Source organism: Agelaius phoeniceus, chromosome 3 (assembly GCF_051311805.1).
Source record: "Agelaius phoeniceus isolate bAgePho1 chromosome 3, bAgePho1.hap1, whole genome shotgun sequence".
In the NCBI taxonomy this organism is placed as follows: Eukaryota; Metazoa; Chordata; class Aves; order Passeriformes; family Icteridae; genus Agelaius; species Agelaius phoeniceus.
This window is the reverse complement of record NC_135267.1, coordinates 84,005,136-84,026,473: the sequence shown is the minus strand read 5'-3', so window position 1 is coordinate 84,026,473 and position 21,338 is coordinate 84,005,136. Positions and strand designations below refer to the sequence as shown.

Here is a 21,338-nt window from a genome sequence, read left to right as displayed (position 1 = left end):
TCCAGAGTGTATTTCCAAAATTAACATCTGTTTGGTCTTGGTTCAACTGTAAAACCCAATGTCCACTACATGAAATAATACAGTTCTTTTTTTGGATTTCAGCCAGGGGGAGGAGGGAGAAGACATGTTACCCTAAGACTATAAATAATTTGTACTTTAAACAGCAATTCTATTACTATTTGGAACAATAGATTTATTCCACTACGCTATTTATTATTCTTGATAGAAGATACAACAATAGTAAATATTTTCCACACAGTTATTTCTCAAAATCCCATGATACCTCCATAATGTCCTGAATCTCAAAAATGAAAACAAAGCAGAGTTGAGTCAATCTCATCACAGTAAATCAAACACATTCTATGAACTGTATGAGTTTAGAAATGCTAACACTACTTCAATTTCAGATACTGAGAAGTTATGAAAGGCATTTTTAAAAAGAAGGAAAAAAAAGAATAACATTGAGTGAGTGAAAAATCTTATTACAGTATTTCAATGATACACTATTTACAGGACAATCTCATTACAGGAAAGCTTCATGACATCTGGTTTTTTACCACCATCTCATTACATCAAACTTCTTAAGTTATTACAGCTAAGACACAACAATTTTGGACTCTGGTTCCCTCTGAAAAACAAAACTGGAATGCTGGTCCATGTCCCATGTGAGTCACGTGGAGATTGCCATGGGAAGCTGCATCACCCAATGCACCACACCAGCACAAAGCCCAAACAGAGGCCAGTGTGGCAGCACAAGCGCTAACTTAAACTGACAACACATTGCTTTGACTTTAAACAATGATTTAGCCATGTGCTGTGCCTTACACACTAGGTGCATCCTCACCAAAACCCAAGCCTTGCTCTTTCAATTAAAGACAAAGTTAGCTGACATGTTAAATATAAAACTGGGTCCTTTAAAAAGTTAGCATCTGTGTCAATTCTCTCTTTGTCCCTAATGATCTTTCAATAACATGGTAACAGAGACTCTTAACTCTTTTCATATGTTTAAATTAATTGAAATTCTGTGCACAGGTTATATATAAAGAAATTAGGTTGCAATTAAGCATAGTTATGAAAGATTCTTAAATCTAATTGTTGTGACTATTATAGACCACAGACAAGGTCAAGTCTACAACTCAGAAAACTCTGGCTTTAAAGAAAAAATACCACATTAATTATATGCATAAAACTCACTTTTGCAATGATATAGCCCTAATCACACTAGGCATGTTCATAATGTAAAAAAAAATCTGTTTCCAAACTGATAAATTAAAAACATATCCCTCTCTGCAAATCATTAAATTTAATTTAGTAAATACAGTAAAATCACGTTAAGTAAAATTAAAGATACTAACTTTTACATAAATTTAAAGATATTCTGCAAAACATTGTCCTCTGCAAATCCAAAATGTCAAAGTCATTTCAGCAAGTACAGCAGAGCGCTTACACAAACTGCAATAATGTCAAATATTTAATTTCTGTGTATCAGCAACAAGGTTCAGGTCACTCTATTTAAGGTTTTTAGTCAAAACTGCTTCCCTTTCATCTGTATGCATTACAAGGAAAAATGTCAGTGTCATCTAAAAAGTAAATTCATAAAGGAAGACAATGCATCTCTCTCCTTATCTGGCTACAGGTATAACTGGAGAACACTGAAAGAAATAAAAATTATCACTGAGCCAGTGAACTGCAAAAATATCTTTGCAGCCACATGAGCTGACACAGGCCATGAGCTGCTTGGTGCTTGTCCCTGGATCTAAGACAGGAGTTACCACCATAAAGCCATTCTTACAATGCACATTCCCACTCCTCTCTCGCCTGAGCACAGACTCCTCTCTAAGGAGACTGCTCTGCTGGCTCTCCACTAGTTCAGGTTCTGGTGTCTCACAGGGATCTGAATCAGTACTTCAGTTCAGATAAGGAAAGTGCTTTTGCAGCAAATCCTCCCACCACCCTAGTTAATGCACTTTCATCTGCTGCTTGAAGCAGTCCCACAGTGCACAACCCTGGTTCCTTTCAGATGAAACTGAAAGCCACACAATGTACTCCAGGAGCACTGCCACTGCCAAAGGGGCACAGAAACAGACAGAAGCCAGGCCAAATTAACACCCACTTCACTTTACAAATGCACTAAGTGTAGATAGGTATCGAGTCCCCATCAGCAATTACTGCATTCTCCAAATCTGCTCTTGCTGGGCTGCGTTACTTGTTCAGGCACACCCAGTCTCTGTGCTTCAGGGTCTCCTTTCACCTGGGACTCAAGGTTCCCCAAGCTTCTCAGACACTGCTTCTCCCTGGGTCTTGTGTCTTCTATTGCCCAAAGTTCTCACCTGCAGCCTGTCATCTCTGCTTGTTTTACCTTTCATATACAACAGCTTACTCTTCCACAGTATCATCTGGTCTCAACACACTGAAACTGCTCCTCCTAAAGTCTACTCAAAGCCCAAGTATGATCAGTCTCAAAAAAACTTAATTCTGCCATTTCTTGACTTTCAGTAAAACATTAACACTTTAATGGGTGCCTCATTTAAGCAGACACAGAAAAATAGGTCTTTGAAGAATCAGATGTGAGGCTACATGGCTTTAGTGCTCAACAGCAGGCTTAAAACCTCACCAACACATAGCCCTCAGCCCTCTATTACTGACATGGATATAGCACTAAGAATAACAATAAAGCAAACATCTTTTCACTGCATTTCACAGCCATTCATGGTGCCCTAACATACCCTGTCTTTCCTAGCCTCTCTCTAGCAGAGTCTCAATTCAGAGAGCAATCCCTAGCTCTATTTTTAGTCCTCCCCTCTCATTTCTACATTGAGTTCACCTAACTTGCCTTTGTAATGGCCCATCTCATTAGACAACTCCTCAAAACCATTTTTCATCCCAATACCTTCAAGTCATCCTCATACTCCTGACTGGGCTGTGAATCACAAAAAGAAGTTGGATTTTTTTTCCCTTTCCTTGTATCACAAACCATACTGAGTGCTGAAGGGGACAATTTTAAGAGGTCCAGGGCTATAGTCACATGACCAAATAATTCAGCATAACAGAAACACATCAAGTCAAGTGATGCAGCCCAAGCCCCTAAGTTCCCAGCAGGAAGGGTTTACAATGTTTCTTTCTAGATAGATTCAGTCTGGGGTCTCAGAAATTTGTGCTGCACCATACACTTGGCTCAGGGCTGTCCAAAGGACCAGTAACTGGGGCTGGAATTCATTCAGTGTCTGCCTGGAGAAGAGATCCCACACTCGCCCTTCTCCAGTAGAACATGGCTTGTACCTATCAAAACCAGCCTGTGAACTGAGCCAATGCCAATCAAGTGTTGATGATCAAAGAATTCACTTCCAAACTGTAACAGAATGATCACTTGTGGAAGCAAGACAGCTTTACCCAATCCCACGATGCTTCTTTACACAGACAGAGAATATTTAGCTGCCAAAATAAGTGTTTACCGAGCGATTCTCAGAATATAGATTAAAGTTGGATACTTTTTCTTGGCAAAATTTAACAAACGCACTTAGCAACTTTGATTTTCTCACTCCAGAGCAAGGTCAGAGTAAAAGTTGTCATTACATATGAAATGTATAACCATTGAATAAAATGCTTACAAAATCTTAGCATTGTGAAACACAACCGTGCTTTTCCTTTTGTTTTCAGAAGCAAACAAAAGAAACACTTTAACACACCAACAACCAGAACAAGTCAGACAAAGAAAATTAAGGACAGTATTAGATGCAATTAAAAAAAATTCCACTAAAACCTACACAGTTATGTTTAGCACGAAGAAAAAAAAAACAACCATAAATTCAAAGATATTCATGATAAGGAAAAATGGATGCCATGAAATGCCTTTAATTGGAAAAGAAAACAATTATTAACAAAACTGACCTCAAAATGTCAACTTGGTGGGCTTTTCTTCAATTAATTGATAGTAAAACAGGGTAAGAAAAAAAAACCTTTATTTAACATTTCAGAATTTCAAAAATTAAGTAAGACGCTGAATTTCAGTATCCATTTCTGGATCCCAGTAATTAATATAGGCATATCCAGTGCTCACAGAGTTGATAGCAGTTGTAATAAGAATGAGAAATATTACCTGAAGGAACCGATGTCATGTAAAATAAAATTATTTGGAACATCCTAACCATTCAAATACATTTGAAAGAAATTTATAATAAATAATCAAAAAAGGAAATCAGATCTCCAAATTGAGTAACTAACAACAAGGTGGAAAGGAAAAATAATTTCAAAATTTAAATAGTTCCTGTCATGTAAAATATTATTTGTTATAAATACAGGTATATACTCCAAAATAGGAAGTAGGCCTTAAGCTTAACATGGTTTAGCTCATTTTCACTTACAATACCCATAATGCTTCCTGAAATACAATTTATGCAGGAATAATAGAAGAATAATAAACTTTTTCCCTCATTATCTTGCCTTCCCTGACATTTAATGTCAATCTGCAATAACAAAGCTAATAATGATCTTTGTCTTCACACACTGCTATTGAAGCAAAGCATTTCTTTGTAAATTAAAGGGTAATTTTGTTCCCACTATTTCAGTCTAATCTTTCTGGGCTAGGATCACAGAAACTCATGGCATAAATCACCCTAAAATCCAGATCCCCCCCTCTCTGTGAGAGAAGTTATATTCTTTTGAAAATAATCATGTGTGCAACCACAACCTAAAGCAGAGCAGCATGAAGCATGGAAGATTTCATCCAAAGTTCATCACATGATATGAATTCCAGATATTTCTAGAGGTTTCACATTCAAAGCTGAACATACAGCAACCTCCCCAAATTTGCAAATCACATGGTGAAACGATTTAAAGAGACATCTCAAGAATTCACAGAAATTCAAATATAACAGAAAATCATACTTTATACTGGCTTATAGTTAAGAACATATTCTTTAATCATATGGCTTCCAGGTCTGCTGAGTAATTAGGTGTATGCTGAGCTTTATGCAAGTATTATGTTGATTTTACTGGGACTACTTGCATCTGTAATACAAGCTGAGCCCCACTGAATGATTTTGGCATCTAGGAAATTTCCCACAAAGTATCACATCTGCAGCAGCTTCCAGACAGCCTTTGAGTGCACACCTCTATTACTGCCTCTTCCAGCTGCCACAACAGGCAGCTTATTCTGATGCACAGGTAACAACAGCAGCTGCAGCAACAAGGTCCAAGGGGAAGTGGGAATGACTGAGTCCAACTTCCTCTGCATTGCCAGCCACCCCCACAAACAGGGGCAGTGCTGAGGGTTACACATCAGTACCAACAAGGCCTGAATCTGACCAATCTGCTCCAGACCAGAAGATAAATCAAGCTCATTCATCTGTGTAACCATGCAATACCATTGCACTCAGAGTAGGACACATCAGAAAACACTTTCCATGCAAAGGTAGAACTTACCCCTCTTCTGTACCCAGCCTTCCTTCACAATGGTAACATCGCTCATGATGACTCCACTCTGAACCCCAAACTCAAAAGAGTATTTCTTTGAGTTATCAGCTTGTCTGTTTGGCTTCTCTTCTGCAGCTCTTCACAATTTCTACTGATGAGTCAGACTGGAAGGAAATATTAGAGAAAGAATTTGAGTCTTTTCTGTTTTTCTCACTTGACAGCCAACAAAAAAGTCTTTGTTGATGTATTGCACTGACTGAGCTCATATTAAAAATCTGCCTTTATTTTTAATTAACTGTATAACACAATCATGTTTCTAGTCTTACAGCACATTTTCCATGAACACTACAATACTAAAAAGCAGCAGAATGTGTTAAAATTTAAGTCATATGGCACTTTTATAAAAGGCACACAGCAGAATTCTCTTGTACTAATGCACAGGATGCTGTTAAATGAAAGGCTGCTGGTCCTGCTTCAAAGACCCAACTCTGAACACACAGGAGCTTTCCCTGTTCCCACAGCTGTCAGAACCCATGCAATGGACAAATGCTTCCTATATTATGGCTACCTACAATCATATTAAGAGTGTAAGAAAATGAAATGAAAGGTTACATTCTTGCCACTTCCACTGTAATTTTACTATAGCCAATACAAACCCTGAACATACAAGAGTTTTTCAAAAACAGCATCATCTACAAGGATGACAAACAGAAAGACAACTTCTTAAGCAAATTAACCAAAAACATCCCCAAACATTCAGTTTATAAAAAGAAGGAGTGCACATTCTTTCAAAGCTTTAAGCCAGGCAGTGAGAAGAGTGCTCTTTTCCCTACAAACCTCAGCCTGCAGGGCACAGAAGGGAAGTTAGTCCTGGAACAGGACATACCACTCTCAGAAGCCACAACCCTCTCTTTTGACCACCTCACTATCAAAGTACCTAACAGCTGTGAAGAGGAGACAAACAGCACAACAATCAAGTAAGAAGAGAAGCCAGAGGCCAGGAGATGTTTCCTTTTGCCAGCAAACTGCCTTTCCCCTCCAGCCTTCAAAATAAAGAAGAGCATTCAAATAATGCTCATCCAGAAAAGTGTGGGAGGCCAAGAAATGGGATTTCTCTGATGATGGAGGAACACCCTTGCACAGCTCTGCACAGGAGCACGCATGTACTCAGTGGTGGCACAGAACAGGAACCCCCACACAAGATTAGTGCTGTCAAATGCAGCCCATACATATCCATTTAGCAGACTGACCAACAAATATAAACAGGAAAGAAACAAATCTGACTGGGCTAGAAGCAATCTGTGCAACAAATGAATGAAGAAAGCACTGGGAAATCAGTTTTTTTTAACACAATCAAGTACAAACCAAAACCGGAACCATTATAGACATACAGATTATTTCTTATTTACCATTTGAAATACGTGTATTTGTATGACACAGCAACTAGATGGAAGGCTATTTCTGAAAGAATAGTGTAACATGCAAAATAAAACATGGCATGAGTACTTTTTCAGGTGGTATGCAACAAAAATTCAGCACAACCCGATTTTACAGAAACACACTAGTGTGCTCATTTAAGTCTTGCTTTCACTAAACTATTTTTTTAAAAACACTCAGTATTTTGTTCTGCATAAAAGTAAAAATCACAATGTTAAACTCATTTAAACTGTAAAGTTGAAGTGATATTGACAAGTGTGCCTCTGAGACATCCCCATGGCACTGGCAGATATGGCAGTGAGACCTGCAGGTGACACACAGCCTTTGGCATTGGCATCACACCCTGTCGTGTGCAGCAGGACACCACACACCTGTGTCTATAGAAACACACCCGTGTCTATAGAAACACACCCTGTTTAAGCTTTCACAAGAGCTAAAAGAAAATGTTATGTACATTTTGGAAGGACATGAGAATGCTTTAGTGATGTTAATTGATCTAACTTTAGCTGCTCAGGTATCATATTATACGCAAGCCAGTACAGCAGAAATAACCAAAGCAGGCATTTCCACATCCTGCACCTTACTAATGTGAGAGCTAATTTCTGGGTCAGACATTTTCAGGACTTTTGTTTGCATGCTTTAAACGAGATAAGCAAGTCTATCAGCTGTGCATGAAAAGAGATCTGACAGATTAAGACACGTGCCTGAAAGCAGGCTGCTGTTCCGCCGTTCTGGATCACTGCAGCACAGCATCAGCTCTTATTACAAACACATAAATCTTTACAAAGCCCAGAGGTGGGTGTCAAACAACTGTGACCTAAGAGCAGCTGTTCTGGGAAGAAAGTGTAAGCATGTCGATTTCCAAATACCCGACTTAAGTTCAGTTTTCTCCAAGACTTTCATTGCATTCTTTGAAAGTAATCACAGTTGATTTTTTTTTTCCCCAGCTAAAAAGACACAAGAAGCAATGTAACACTTAGTATTTACCTTGGGCTGGCATATTCTGCAATACATTTTACCCTTTTGGCAAATGTAATGAACTTTCCATGTTTAGTGTGCACTTCTGAACAGTGCCATGATTTATTCTTATTGGTAAAGACACAGCTATAAGAAATCAACTTCTGTACTAAGTAGCAATAATCTTGACTGCCCACAAACTGATCAATCAGTCCATGATTTATGAATGAATTCATGTTTGAAGCTCCCTATTTACCCACTGATTACAAATAAGTTAGTGTTACACAATCAAAATCTGATCTATGACCGACTTCCATGTCAGACAGTGCCTGAAACAAACTCAAGTGTGTCTGTAGGCCTGCATTCCACCCTTCACATGTACTGCTTTACTAAACTCTGAACAAAATCCCCAAAATACAGAGATCACATAAATATGGTGATAAAATTAAATGCACTATCCCCAGTTTAGCTTCACAGTATTACCAGAAACAACCTTAAAATTACCAACAGTTCTATGGTTGTATTGATTGCTCCATTACTGGGTAATTAAAAGTAAAGCTGAATTACATAGGAAGCTGAAGGAGATAAATCAAAGCATTAAAAAGCTAATGAAAATAAATGTTATATGTGCCCACTACACTTTCAAGAAGCCATTTGTAAGCATCTGTAATATTATCCCTTATTAAATGCCTCTGAGCCTTTCTAAAAGCTGTACTCCTTTACTCTAGGAGTCATTCAACAATGCTCCAGAAGAGCAGAATTTTGAGAACTACTTCTTATCATGACCAAAACTGGCCTTATAGTGAAAAATAGTCACACAAAAGCCTTTCCTAAAGATGTAATAAAGAATTGTGAATAGATGTAATAAAGAATTGTGTAGAGATGTAATAAAGAATTGTGTATAGATGTAAAGGAGTTGTTGTTCTGAAACATATAGAACAAAAATTCTCACATGAAAATGGCATTTCATCTAAAGTTCAACTACATCAAGAAAAGCCACAGAAATGTTTATTCTGCACAGCTGACATAGAATTTAAATACTTGTTAGCAATCAACTCTGCTCTCCCAATGCACTTGAAGTTTCAGCAGCCAGTATGCAGTAATTTTTACAGTTTACCTTACTGCTATGTAGGATGAACCCATAAACAGGATGAAAATATGTTAGAGCTGAATTTGACAATGTTTTGCATTACAGCTGTTTCCTACAGGGAAGAACTTGACTTTTTCTTACATATTTTCCAGCAACCAGAGAACACATCAGATTTACCTTTTTCCCCCCTCTTTTTTGTATCTTATCAAACTTGGAACAATATCTTATTAACAATATATTGTGTGTATTCTGCAGACAGGATCAGATAGTCATGTGTATGCACAATACATACAAGAACCCACTGTCAGCATACTTTATGACACAGGTGTAAAAATTTACTCCATTACAATCAGTGATGTGAAGAATTTAGGGACAGTTTAGTGACAGACTTGGCAGTATTAGGTCAGTAGTTGGAAAGATCTTTTCCAGATTCTATGACTCTATGCAAACATCTGCTGGGGGGTTTTATCTCATTAAAAATGCACAACTTTTCTTTTTTTCTTCAGGAAGTTATTAAGCCACTTTTGTAGTGTGAGATAAAACAATTATCTAGTATTATACTTTTAAGCTCCTCCTAGCTCTAAAGGTTTCAAAGGCAACTTTCTGACCAAAGATTAACCAGAGACTACTACAACCAACAGAGTTCTAGATCCCTATGCCAAGGCTCATAGTTTCCCTGAGGCATGGTAAAAACTAGCCAACATCTCCTCAGCTTTCATCTTGAACTTTAAGAATATCAACAATATAGAGAAAACCATCTTACTTCATGATGCTACCATACTGGAACTATGAAATCAACAATTAAAATGAGCAATGGACCATTCAGTAGAAAGCCAGCTTTTCCCCAGCTCCTGTTTTTAAATTAAAGGAGGCTCTCATGCCCATCACAGCAGTCAGCTACCTACAGAGACCTGGTGAATAGTGAGAAGGAAAGAAATCCCTTCCAAGCAGAAGAACTAAAAGCTGTGTTTCAGGTCTACACTTAACAACCACTATGTGCAAGTGAATTATCATCAAGATTCATAAGAACAGACAAGACTCCTTTGAAATCTGGGCATCGTCCCATTCTCCCCATGACAAGAGACAGCTGAGGAAAGAAGACAGTACCCATAAATTCAGTGTAAATTGTATGATTCAGTTCTCTGTTGTAAGAACTTTCATAAACAAAGGCTTCTACTTTCAACAATTTTGGAGCTGAGAAAAAACAGAAACTCTCACATTTACCAACTAAAGTTATCAGAGAGATACCAGGAGCATCAAGTTCAATGCTTCCAGAAATGATCCCCACAACTTCTTCTACCATTATCAACTCAGTGAATCATCCAACCTTGTTCTCTTAATAAATGAGTACGACCATTTTCCCTTTTCATAAGTTTAGTAAAATGTTTGGGGAGAAAAGAACAGTAAGCGAACCTTTCTGATCCCCCTTGTCTGACTCACTGAGATTCTTTGGTCCCCCATGTAAGCAGAGCCAAATCTCATCATCTCCATCTCCTTATTTTTCAGAAAAGTAACTGAATCATTTTGTGCATGCACACAATATACACACCACCAAAAAAAGCAGTTCTCAGTGGCTTCCATCACACACATTTCTTTCCTTGCTTTGGGGGCTCTTTTTTCTTTGTAGCAGATCAAGCCATTAGGAGTTCTTCTCAAATTTGAGTTTGACTCCTCCCAAACAGCTGAACAGGCTGTAACTGTTTCCAAAGCAGGTTGCACTCCCAGAGCAAGGAATTCAAAATGTCAAGGCTCTAAACTAAAACCAGAGTTATCTTCAGGAATGGAAACTGAAATCCAGGCTTTATTTATATGAAAAACACATGCATATCCTCTTCCCCAAGCAAAGCTGGCCAAACAATTAGAGGATATATTGCAGATCATCAAAAATTACATGAAAGACAAAACAGAGATTGCTACAAAACTTGCTAAATCAAAATAGACTATATTGTTAATGGAAGAATCACATTCAGGGCAGTGCTTTATTTAAAGAGTATGAAGTATTTATACATGCTTTTATAAACTACCTATTCTGGAATTCTGGTTATACTGACTCATTTAAATACTACCACAACATAGACTGAGGAAAAAGGAACCTCTAGGCACACAGTATGTGTCCAACTTATTATGTCAATTAAAAATTGAAAAAAGAAATATAAAAAAACCCATAATATCAAACCAACACAAAATAGGAACTGATTTGACAAGACTAAGAAATTAAGAAATTAACAAAAAAATATTATTTAAAGAAAATAGATGCTAAATTTATAAAATTGTAAACTTCATGTACATATGATTAAAATTCTGAAAGATACCTTAAATACTTTGTAAGTAGACATATTTACAGTTTTTAAAACTAATATTAAAAAATCCAAAGATATCTCCATGACAGGCATTGCAAATACTTTTTAAACTACATTTCATCCCAAAAGCCTCAATGAACTTTAAGAAAATTGGTATAAGAAATTTACTTGTAACAACTTTACTTTGTAAATTTTGATGTGGAATAATGAGGGACATGATAGGAAACTGGCACTGCCTACACTTTGTGGTAAGGAAAACCAACATACTTTGGAAAACACAAATAGCTCATTCTAATGCATGCTTATGTGTATGCTTAATATTTGCAGTGCTCTATTTTCACTTTCAGTATGTCAAAAAGCTTCACATAACTAATATATGCTCAGATAAGCCTAGTTAGGAGAGTGCAGGCACACTGAAATATTAACATACAAGTTAGATGTTTTATTTAGATTCTGCAACTGATTAAGTTTATCAGGAAAGAAACCATCATTCTGTATTTTATTTCCTATTAAAATGACAAAGCAAGTTATTTTAAGGGACAAAGGTATAATTAAAGCAAGGTGAACAAAGCCACCCTTGCCTTTGTTTACCAAGGTATAAAGGAAGTTTCTAAATGTAACTAAATTGTTTCTTTAGAATCCCATGTGAAACATTAACAACCCATTGTTTTGCCTTGTGTTTATTGACAAAAATGCTTTTAATCCTTTTTTGTCCTGCTCAAATCACATAAAACAATAACTGAAAAGCAGACAGAAGCAGAGATAAAACTTATTAGAGTGTATGTCTGAAATGTAACCAAAGAATATATTTCAAGTAGAAAAGATGAAGGGAGGGCTAAAATTATGCATAAAAAAAAAAGTTACTGAGGCAATCATCTTGGGAGAGTTTTGAGACTCAGAGAAAGACAAATCAAGGATTAGCTAGGCTGAGTATCACAACTATGACAATGTTATTTCACTCAACTCTTCAAAATACATGTAATAAGTTTAATTTGCCATGGATTAACGTAGGAATACTAATCCTTGCCTTTTAGAGACAAAATTCCTTTGCTCTTTAAAAATATAGTTTAGAAAATACTCAAACAGTGAAGAAAAAATAAACATAATTTCCATATTTTTAAAACAAACTAAAATTACTTTTCTATGTCTAGCAGACTCAGGAAAAAAAACTAACCTAATTTTCAAAAATTCAAAGAATCTGGAAATTCCTAGTCATTCTAGCAAAGATTTTAAAAGATACCTCTCAAGAAGTACAAATCAAAGTTCCGTTAAACTCATGTATTAAATTATTTCTGTGATGGTAACTTTTCTGCAGCACAACTCTGTATTGTGCATAAAAGACCAAGCACAGCACTGAATAAAAACCAGAAATACACAAACTCCTAATGAGTAACAAGAAAGTACTGAGAAAAAAAAAGGGGTTCTCAAACTATTAATATAAAAGATGAGAGAAGTTCAGTGACATATATACAAATAGCTTTCTTTTAAACTTTTACATAGTACATATTTATTATGTCTACAATGAACAAATCAAATTCTGAATTGTCTTGTAACAGGAATGAACTTTGTGATTCCTTTCTACAGAGCAACCAAACACTGCTGAACCTACTGTCAAATCCTGACACTGCAACATGACTAGAATATAACCATCTTCTAACCTAAAACCTTTGGATTTTCCTGTTCATACTCAAAATGCATTATTCTCATCAACCTGAGACCTGGATTTCCTAAGGACACGAAGGAGTTCTCTACAACCCTAATTTACACACAGCTGCACAGCTCACTAGGTGAAGGTCTTTGGCAAATGTGATATGAAAATGTTACATGAAACTCACATGTACAACCTTAATTCTCTGTCTCAAGTGTATCAACACATTTAGAGAAGGATATAATTTCAATAAAATCTCATGAAGCAAGCTGCAACAATTACATATCTCAAGAAACACAATGAATACTTTGAGGAAAAAATAAATGTGTGTTGGTAGAAACTTTCTGCAGGACTGCTGAGACTCAACCAACAACCACTGCATTAATTCTGTGGTGTTAAACCAGCTGTACAAGAAGCTGTTGACTGTTAGGCACTGACATTCCACACCTACAAAAAGGCAGTGGGAAGATCTTCATTGATCTAAAGCTGAAGCAGGGTCTGCTCCTGCTACAGGAGACATTCAAACAACTTTGTCACGTGGACAAGGGAAGTTTGGCAAACCATGCTGTCAAGTCATTCAGACATGCACACAAAATATTGAGGTCCCAGTTGCATTCTTAAAGAGAATTTTAAAATCCCTACTGTTATTTAGTCAGGATTTTACAGAGGACAAAAAAATCACAGGGCAACAATGTGTTCTTAATGCTATTTTTGATTAGTATGACTCACACTCAGACACTCACATAGAGATATGTGGAAGAAGATTGGTCAAGATGGCTTCAATATATATTATTTATCCTAAGCATAATAAGTGTTGACACAAACAGTATCAAAAATCAAAGAAGCATTTCAATTGAGCAAAAGTAGGCACCTTCACATACAAAGGCTAAATATGCTTACTCTCCTTGACTGTTAACATTTAATGTTATTAAATCTTGGGGGATATTTTGGAAATATTAACTTTGCTATATCTTGTTACTACACCTGAACAACATCTTTAAATAATAAAGGAAAAAACAATCTGTTTTAAATCCTTGGCATGCATCATAAATGCCCATACTTATTAATCTAGAGTAATGGAACAAGGATAAAACACCAAATAATCACCTACTATACCCTTGGAATTTTTTTGCAGTTTTTCTATCAGTACATACTAGTGATTTGCCTAAATAAGTTTCACTTATAAACTCTTACAGGGAGTCCAGAATGTTGTTCATACAATTACCCAAGATAAATGTATAAACCAAAACTTTAAAGATTAATTTTTATGCTAAGAAAAAAACCAAAAAGTTAACTTTCACATTCCATGTTTTAGTATTTGCCGGTAGATTTTGGGTTGGTTTGGGATTTTGGGGGGCTTTAGGTGTTTGTTTTGGGGTTTTTTGTTGTTGTTTCTTAGTCTTTAACATTAATTTTTAAACAGCTTGAATCAGCTTTTCCAGCTATTGTGTAACTTATCTTTAGAAAGTAATCTTTTCTATACCACAACAACTTGTTGCCAAGAAGAGTAACTTGTGCAACACGTTTATTTACCAAGAAGACCCTGTGATCCTGGGGAAGTCTCTTCCGTACAGCAAAAAGAAAACACGTTGGTCGGCAAGCAAGTTTCTCAGTGAAACCACACCTTTCCTCACAAGCAATGCAAAACTTCCTGAGCTACATGTTGTGCTAGAAAGCACCCCCTGCCTCTTCCATGGTATCCTTATTGGGCCTATCCTAACAGAATGACAATCTGAGATAGCACAAATTGATCTAATATCCTAGAATAATTTGAAAGGGCACTTAAGTTGGCAATCTTTTCTTATATAAAACAGTACTTCAAAACGAAGTGGGTTGTAAAGTTCATACAAATACTGGAAATAAAAGCAACCTTTTAACTTAAACAAAGCTCATAAACAATCACATTTAACTATTCCCTCTTTTTGAATTGCTACTGTAGTTCACAAGGGGAGTATAGCACATTTTGAACAGAATGTTTATTTTATTAGTTGGAAATAAGCAAACAGAAGACTTTTGTTATATACAAAACATGCAGTTATAGCATGGTGTGTCACTTTCACACAATTTCACACAATTGTGTTACTTTCAGGAAATCAATTCATTTATGCATTATCCATGTCAAAATGGAAGTATGGCACATGAAGTTTTCAGTCAGTGTATGTCCATGCTCCTTCACTCTCCAGTGTGGACTAAAGTAAGCAGCAAGCCCAAGCCTCGAAAGCTGCCAAAGAATGTGGGGTCTCTGTTTCAAACCTGAAGGAAAGCTAGGCTACCATGTTGCCAAGTCCACATCACCTGTTGCATCAACAGCACAAAGTGAAACTGTAAGCACACAGTTACAAGAAACTGTATCATCTTCATTCTCAGAACAGCACAGAAACTTCAAATGCATTTTAACACAACTCACTTCAGCAATGGTTCATAATTTCCAAAACAATTGAGTACTTTGAAGTTATTTAGCAAATCATATTTCTTGGGCATAGAATTTATTATCCAGTTGGTCTCTTTAAACTGGGAAAAAGTGCACCCAGAAAGTGAAAGAACTCACAATCACTGGGCGTTAGGCAAATTCCAAGGAGTCTGAAGGATCTTTTTGTTATAATAGAAACTTCAGATATATGCTGTTGCAAAATGCAGTAGGGAAGTCCAGATACGGTTTCTGGTCAGTGTCTTGCAAACAGAAGCTTGGATTACAAACAACTGCAAAGCCCTAGTAAGTGGTTTTGAGTCAAACTTAAAAAAACACATCAGAGTGTTTTCCCTTTCACAAAGCATTTGCTCCAATGTCAAATAGTCAACAATTTCTAGTACATAACAATGCTACCCAATCCTTATAACTGTGTCTACTTCAACTGGGGCAAAGTGAAAACTAGTACCTGTCTGAATTCTCACCTACTTCCCCTAGAATAGCAGCGTTTTGCTAAAAAACACATAATCTGCCCCCAAAATGCAGAACAAATGAGGGAGTAGAACACTGAAATACTACCTGTGAACCTATTTATGAAACTAAGGAGATTACTGAATCCATTCAAACCTAGTTAGAGCAATGCAAGACAGAATAAACTGTCTAAAACAAGACAGTCTTGTTAATATTATCTGTGTTTACACACACACCATGCACTCACATCAGACTAAAAAAAGAGTTATTCAAACAATACACATAGCCTTCTAGGAAACAGAGACATCTTATCTCTGAAGTTTTTCTTTGGCCCTTATTTGAACTTGACTTACTGGCTGCATCCAACCAAAATATATCCGCATGGACTATAATTAGTAATCCAATCCAATTAAAGATATTGGGGTTCACTTATAGGCTCCTACCAAAATAAAAATCAAAACACCAAAATGAAATAGTCTTACAAACTTAAATAGTACACTTACTTTAAAAGCCAAAATAAGCTTCCTTCTCTACCTCATGTACTCTCTTTCCCTATTTCTGCAAACAAGCAGATCTTGCCTATAGATCAGTTGGCAGAAACAGGAGATCATGTTTAAAATGTTACTTGTCATAAGTTAAGGTCTACTTATCTGCATGCTTCTTGCCTTGAGAAGTAAAGCCCTCTATGTGCAAAATGCAGGGAACCATGTTTAGCAAAGTTTTAGCAAGATCTAAACAAACATTAGCAGGAGAGACTGCTCTATGTTTCTTCAGTACTGAAAAAAGTTGGCAGTGCAGGTATCAGACACATCATCATTTTTGTAATAAAACCCTTAAACAGAAACTGGGACACATTTCCATAAAATTTATGAGATGATGTAGATTTATACAAGGAGCCATTCAACTAATAACTACATCAAAGAAAAAAGCAAAACTAGAATAAAGGTCAAGAGAGATTAAATTGTTTATCCTTTCCACCCGCAGGAAAATAAGATTTCTCCTTTTTTAACATTTAATCAACGTATCATGTGAGAACGTGAAACAGTCCCGGCTATTTCACTCCTCTTGGATTCCCATCCAGAAGTAAACTAAGAAGCGGTGCTCATACAAAGCAACCCCGCAGCCTATAAGCCCGGTAGTGCTCGTTACATCACGATCATTTGCATTTAAACTACAATATATAGCGCTGCGATCTCGCTGCCGAGGGGCGCCGCGCTGACCCCCTGCAGGCAGAGCCCCCCTCCGCTCGCACCGTGCCGGGCACGGGGGGTTCCCGCCCGGCCCGCCCCGCCCCGTGGCGGCGGCACCTGCCGGGACCGGGCCCGGGCAGACCCCGCCGCAGGCCCGGCCCGGGGCCGCCGCCGGTCACCCGGGGCAGCCGGCTGCGCATCAACTTTTGCATGTGGGCCGCGGCCTCCATGATGGCCGGGGCGGCGGGGGGCGGGCGGGGGGGCCGGTTTGTTTACTTGCAGCCAGAGCCGGCGGCGGCGGCGGCAGCATCATCACCATCCCCATCCCTTGTGCGAGGCGCTGCCGCCGGCGGCCCGCGGGGCGCGGAGCTATTCCTGGCGCGGGGGCTGCGCGGGCACACCCGGGCACGCTCGCGCACACGCACAGAAGTTCCCAGCGGATAAAATCCCGCGCTAGTCCCGGCACCGGCGCCCGCCGCACGGACACGGGGAGGGGAGGCGGGGAGGGGCCGCCGCCGCGTGGGAACCGCCGGCCCCGCGCATCCAACGCCCCCGGGGCGCACACCCTGCCCTGCCCCTACCGCCCCCCCTCCCCCGTTACATAACTCTCCCCGCCGAAACGCCCCCGCCCCGCCCTTCCCCACCCCGGCCCCGCACCCCGGCGGGGCGACCCCCGCCCCTCCGCCTCGCTCCCGCCCCGCCGCCGGCGCTAGGCCACGGGCGCCCCCGCCCCGCGCTCCCCGCCGCCCCGGCCCCGCCGCGCCGCCGCCCCGCATCCCCTCCCCGAGCGCCCCCGCCGCCGCCCGAGCGCCCCCGCCGCCGCCCGGCCCCTCCCGCCCCGTACCTGCAGAGGCGGCGGCGCCGCGGGCGCTGCTGCGGAGCCCGAGGGCGGCGGCGGCTTCGGGGGGAGAAGGGGAGGGAGGGCGCCGCTGCCTCCTCCCCTGTCCCCCCGCCGGGCTCGGCGGTCCCTGGCGGCCGGTGTCTCCGCGGGGGCGGGAGGAGGCGGCTCCGGCCCCAGGGCGCTGGCGGCGGCGGCTACATGGAGCTGCGCGCCCCGCTACGCAGGGAGGCGCCCGGGCGGGCAGCGCGGCCGCAACATCGATGCGCGGGGTCAGGAGGGCGGCGGCGGCGGCGGCTCCCCCCCGGCGCACTCACCCCGGAGCCGCCCGGGCCCCGCTCTCGGCTCCTCCCGCCGCCTCCGCCGGGCTCGTTATTGACTTTCAGGAAAACTCCCGACGTCACCGGCTCCCCCCGAGTGTCTCCCCCTCCGCGGCGGTGGCGGCGGCGGCGGCGGCATCCCCGGCTCTCGCGAGAAGCGCGGCGGGGACGGGGGGGCCGCCAGACAGCGCGGGGGGAGCCAGACAGAGGGGGGCGGCTGAGGTGAGGGTGGGGGGGCGGCGGCGGCAGGGAGGAGGAGGAGGAGGAGGAGGGAGCGGCGGAGGGAGGAGGGAGGACGGGGGAGGCGAGGCAGCCCGCCCGCCCGGCTGGCAGGCAGGGGCGGGAGCCGAGCGGAGCGGCGTGTCCCGTCCCGCCGCCGGGCCGCGGGTGGGAGCGGGAGGATGGATGGATGCAGGCAGCGGCGTTTGCCGGCGCTGCGGCGCGCCGCGCCTGGCTCTCTCCTCTCGGCATCACGGCCCCTCGCCAGCCCCGTGTGCGTGTCCCGGGGTTAGTTCCCTTTGTTCTCGCGCTCTGCGGTTACACAGCCCCCCGCCCCGAGCTTGCCCTGGTACCCGGAGCGGTCCACTTGGCTCTGCAAACTCCTCCAGGAATAGAACTACCAGTTACGCCGCAGGAAGCCGTAATTCATCCCTCGTTGAAGTGTTTAGTGGATGCGCCAGGCTCAGTGTTGCTAAATTGTCTGCAGGCTTCGCCTTATCCCGGCGGTAAACAAACACCTAGAGAAAGCGTACACCGGCGCTTCGAGCCTCTGGCTCTTCCCGTTGCCACCAGCACTGTCGGAGCGGAGTGGCGACAGCAGAGCGGCCGCGCTGCGGGGTGCGGAGCTCTCCCGGCTCGGCGGAGCTGCCTCTGGGCTGCGCAGGCCGGGGATGCCCGGCCTGGTGCGCTCTGCCGCAGCCGCCGCCGCCGCCGAGCCTGGTCCTGCAACCCTGAGCACCGCCTGAGGATCATAGCTGCGGTGCCCTCGACGCTTTGTTCCACGGCTAGCGGCTCTATGTGTGTACTTGCAGGTGTTTAGTGCACATAAAGATGTCTTCTATCGTTTATGGTTGCAGTAATACACACAAATTAATTAATTTTCTTTCATCTATTCATACACGCAGTTCACACTGACCTGTGTCAGAACATGTTACTGCAGAGGAGAAATATATATTTTGGATTGCTTGAAATGCAACTATTTGCTCTGTTTCAACAGCGCAGATTTTTTTGCAAAAAATGCACGTTCATCAAAATCACATTAAAAAAAAAAACAAAATATGTTTCTCTAGCATGAACTTCACCTTTAATTTCTAAGTTTTCCTTCCTCTCATATCCCATCTTCTACAACTCTTTGAATTATCAGACTTCCTATTCTCTGTACCACTACAGGGCTTCAGAGAGATTTTTTGAGAATCTAAATAATCATATGAGTTGGCACAGGACTGGAAATTTGCCTCCGGGGGCACTGAATCCTTTCCCTGCTGCGGCAAGCAACCACACCAATAATCCCATTCATAAATATGCTGAGTTTCCTCTTAGAACTATGAAGTTTGTTTGCTACACTGTTTTCGCTAGCAGGCTACAACCTAAGCTCTCTGTCCCCCATCTCTGAAGAAAAATAAAATTTATACTGTATTTGATTAATGCATCTTTTTGAAAAATAAGTTAAAAAGGACCGTGCCAAGCATTACTTCCTTTCCCAGAATTTACCGTTCGGTCTTCCTCTTTCTCAGAAACACTTTAGTAAAGTGAGCATCTTATTAACCATCAATATTCACAGAGAACCATAGTATCAATTATTAAAATGTGTTTATTCACAAATGCCTCCTTTGATCATTGCTAGTATGCTGCTCCTGAAGAATGGAAGGTGTAGTTCTTGGAACGTGCCTTCTGTTTGCTGCAGTTCCTCCAAAGGGCTCAGAACCCAAGGCAGCATGAAATCTGCATGGGCAGTAGCTGATAGACTGCCAATCAACTGCTCAGGTGCCAAACCCTGAGTGTGAAATCCAGGCCCACAGAAAGTCCTGGTATTTGATATCATTCAGGTTATTCCTGCTCTATGTTAATCCCTGCCACTCACAGCTGCAAATTTCTTATTAATAAAGTATGTGTGTATGGTCGGTCACCCTAATTGATGTCTCCAAATCTTCAAAAGCCAGCTATGAAATACTTCCCTTATGATGACAGTAAGTTTGCTTACATTTATAAATAGACACTTGGTGCAAATCACCTTGGAAAAATCAAACCTAAAAGCACATTTATATATTTTTTTAAAGAAAAAAACCCCTTGCACCATGCTAAGAAAAAAACTGTATTAGATAACATTTTCCTACAAACAGAGATAGTCTTCTACACTTTTATTTTGTTACTAATTGTTGAAAATGAAACAGTGGGTTGATATCTGTCATGTTGATCTGGAGCTTAAACAGGCATTTTTCAGCAACACCTGATTAGTAAAATTTTGTTCTATCTGTGTGATACAGACAACTATTCACAGGTAAAAATTTTTTGTTCAGTATGACTTTGAAATCAGATTCACTATCTTACTCCTTATAAATCAAATATCAGCACTCTATTTTTGAAATTTATAGTTTCTAGCTACTCCTAAGTTTTTGATCAAGCTCAGCCTTATATATTGACCTCAGTGTGCTGTATCTAAACTGATATTTTTATATGAATTATTAAATTTACTATATAAATAAGTGCTGCTATGCAATGATTTTTTTTCTCTATGGAGCATATAATATTTTTTTCCTTGGTATCATACTTCAAGGATTCAAAATGATTTCTTGTAAAGAGTTAATCACTGTAAATTGGGCAGAAATGACCCCTTGATTAATAACCAAACAGAGGTACACCTCTTTCAGAAATAAAATGGCTGTGATGTACATACTGTGAACATAATGAGGTTGTAGGTTCTGCAGAAATGACATAATTTTCAGATTAATTACAATGTGACATGAATTTAATGAACATATTAACAGCATATGCTAATGAAGAAAGTATTGCAGTTCACATGAGAAGGAGAATAGGGCTGCATATAATTTCAGGAAAAAAATGGGAGCCTCTGATATTACATGTTCCAATTAGAGTCATGAAACCAAACAAACAAAACCCATCCATTGTCATCTATCTGGCACCATCAAGAAGCTTTATAAACTTTTATATGATCACTTGTAATCATTATTTCAACAGAAACCAAAGGGAAAACTTGCAGATAATCTCAATATAAACCTGTCCATTCCAAAGCAAAAAAGGGAAACTTGTT

At 40.5% G+C, this 21,338-nt stretch overlaps 2 protein-coding genes across 3 annotated transcripts in view; one reads left to right on the top strand and one right to left on the bottom strand.

Annotated features, from left to right (window-relative positions):
• The window catches only part of AKT3 (AKT serine/threonine kinase 3), a 152,509-nt gene extending 134,302 nt beyond the window's left edge, over positions 1–18,207 (bottom strand). Inside the window, exons 1-2 of one of the 2 annotated variants that reach the window (XM_077175771.1) lie at positions 18,068–18,207; positions 5,422–5,576 (exon numbers count right to left, since the gene is read on the bottom strand). In XM_077175771.1, the coding sequence (XP_077031886.1) occupies positions 5,422–5,467 (46 nt within the window). In that variant the 5' untranslated portion in view covers positions 5,468–5,576; positions 18,068–18,207. Of the gene's footprint in view, positions 1–5,421; positions 5,577–17,756 lie in introns of both variants that reach the window. The other variant, XM_054629394.2, reaches the window with a different exon arrangement.
• On the top strand, positions 17,765–19,868 carry LOC143693590 (uncharacterized). The gene is made up of 2 exons (XM_077175772.1): positions 17,765–18,292; positions 18,777–19,868. The coding sequence occupies exons 1-2, from the start codon at positions 17,952–17,954 to the stop codon at positions 19,033–19,035; spliced, it is 600 nt and encodes a 199-aa protein (XP_077031887.1). The 5' UTR covers positions 17,765–17,951; the 3' UTR covers positions 19,036–19,868.
• Positions 19,869–21,338: the final 1,470 nt, after the last annotated feature.

Coding starts and splice junctions, on each gene's coding strand:
- LOC143693590 (XM_077175772.1), top strand. CDS start 17,952: ATGGAGCTGCGCGCCCCGCTACGCAGGGAGGCGCCCGGGCGGGCAGCG. Junction 18,293..18,776: donor GACAGAGGGGGGCGGCTGAG/GTGAGGGTGGGG, acceptor AATTGTCTGCAG/GCTTCGCCTTATCCCGGCGG.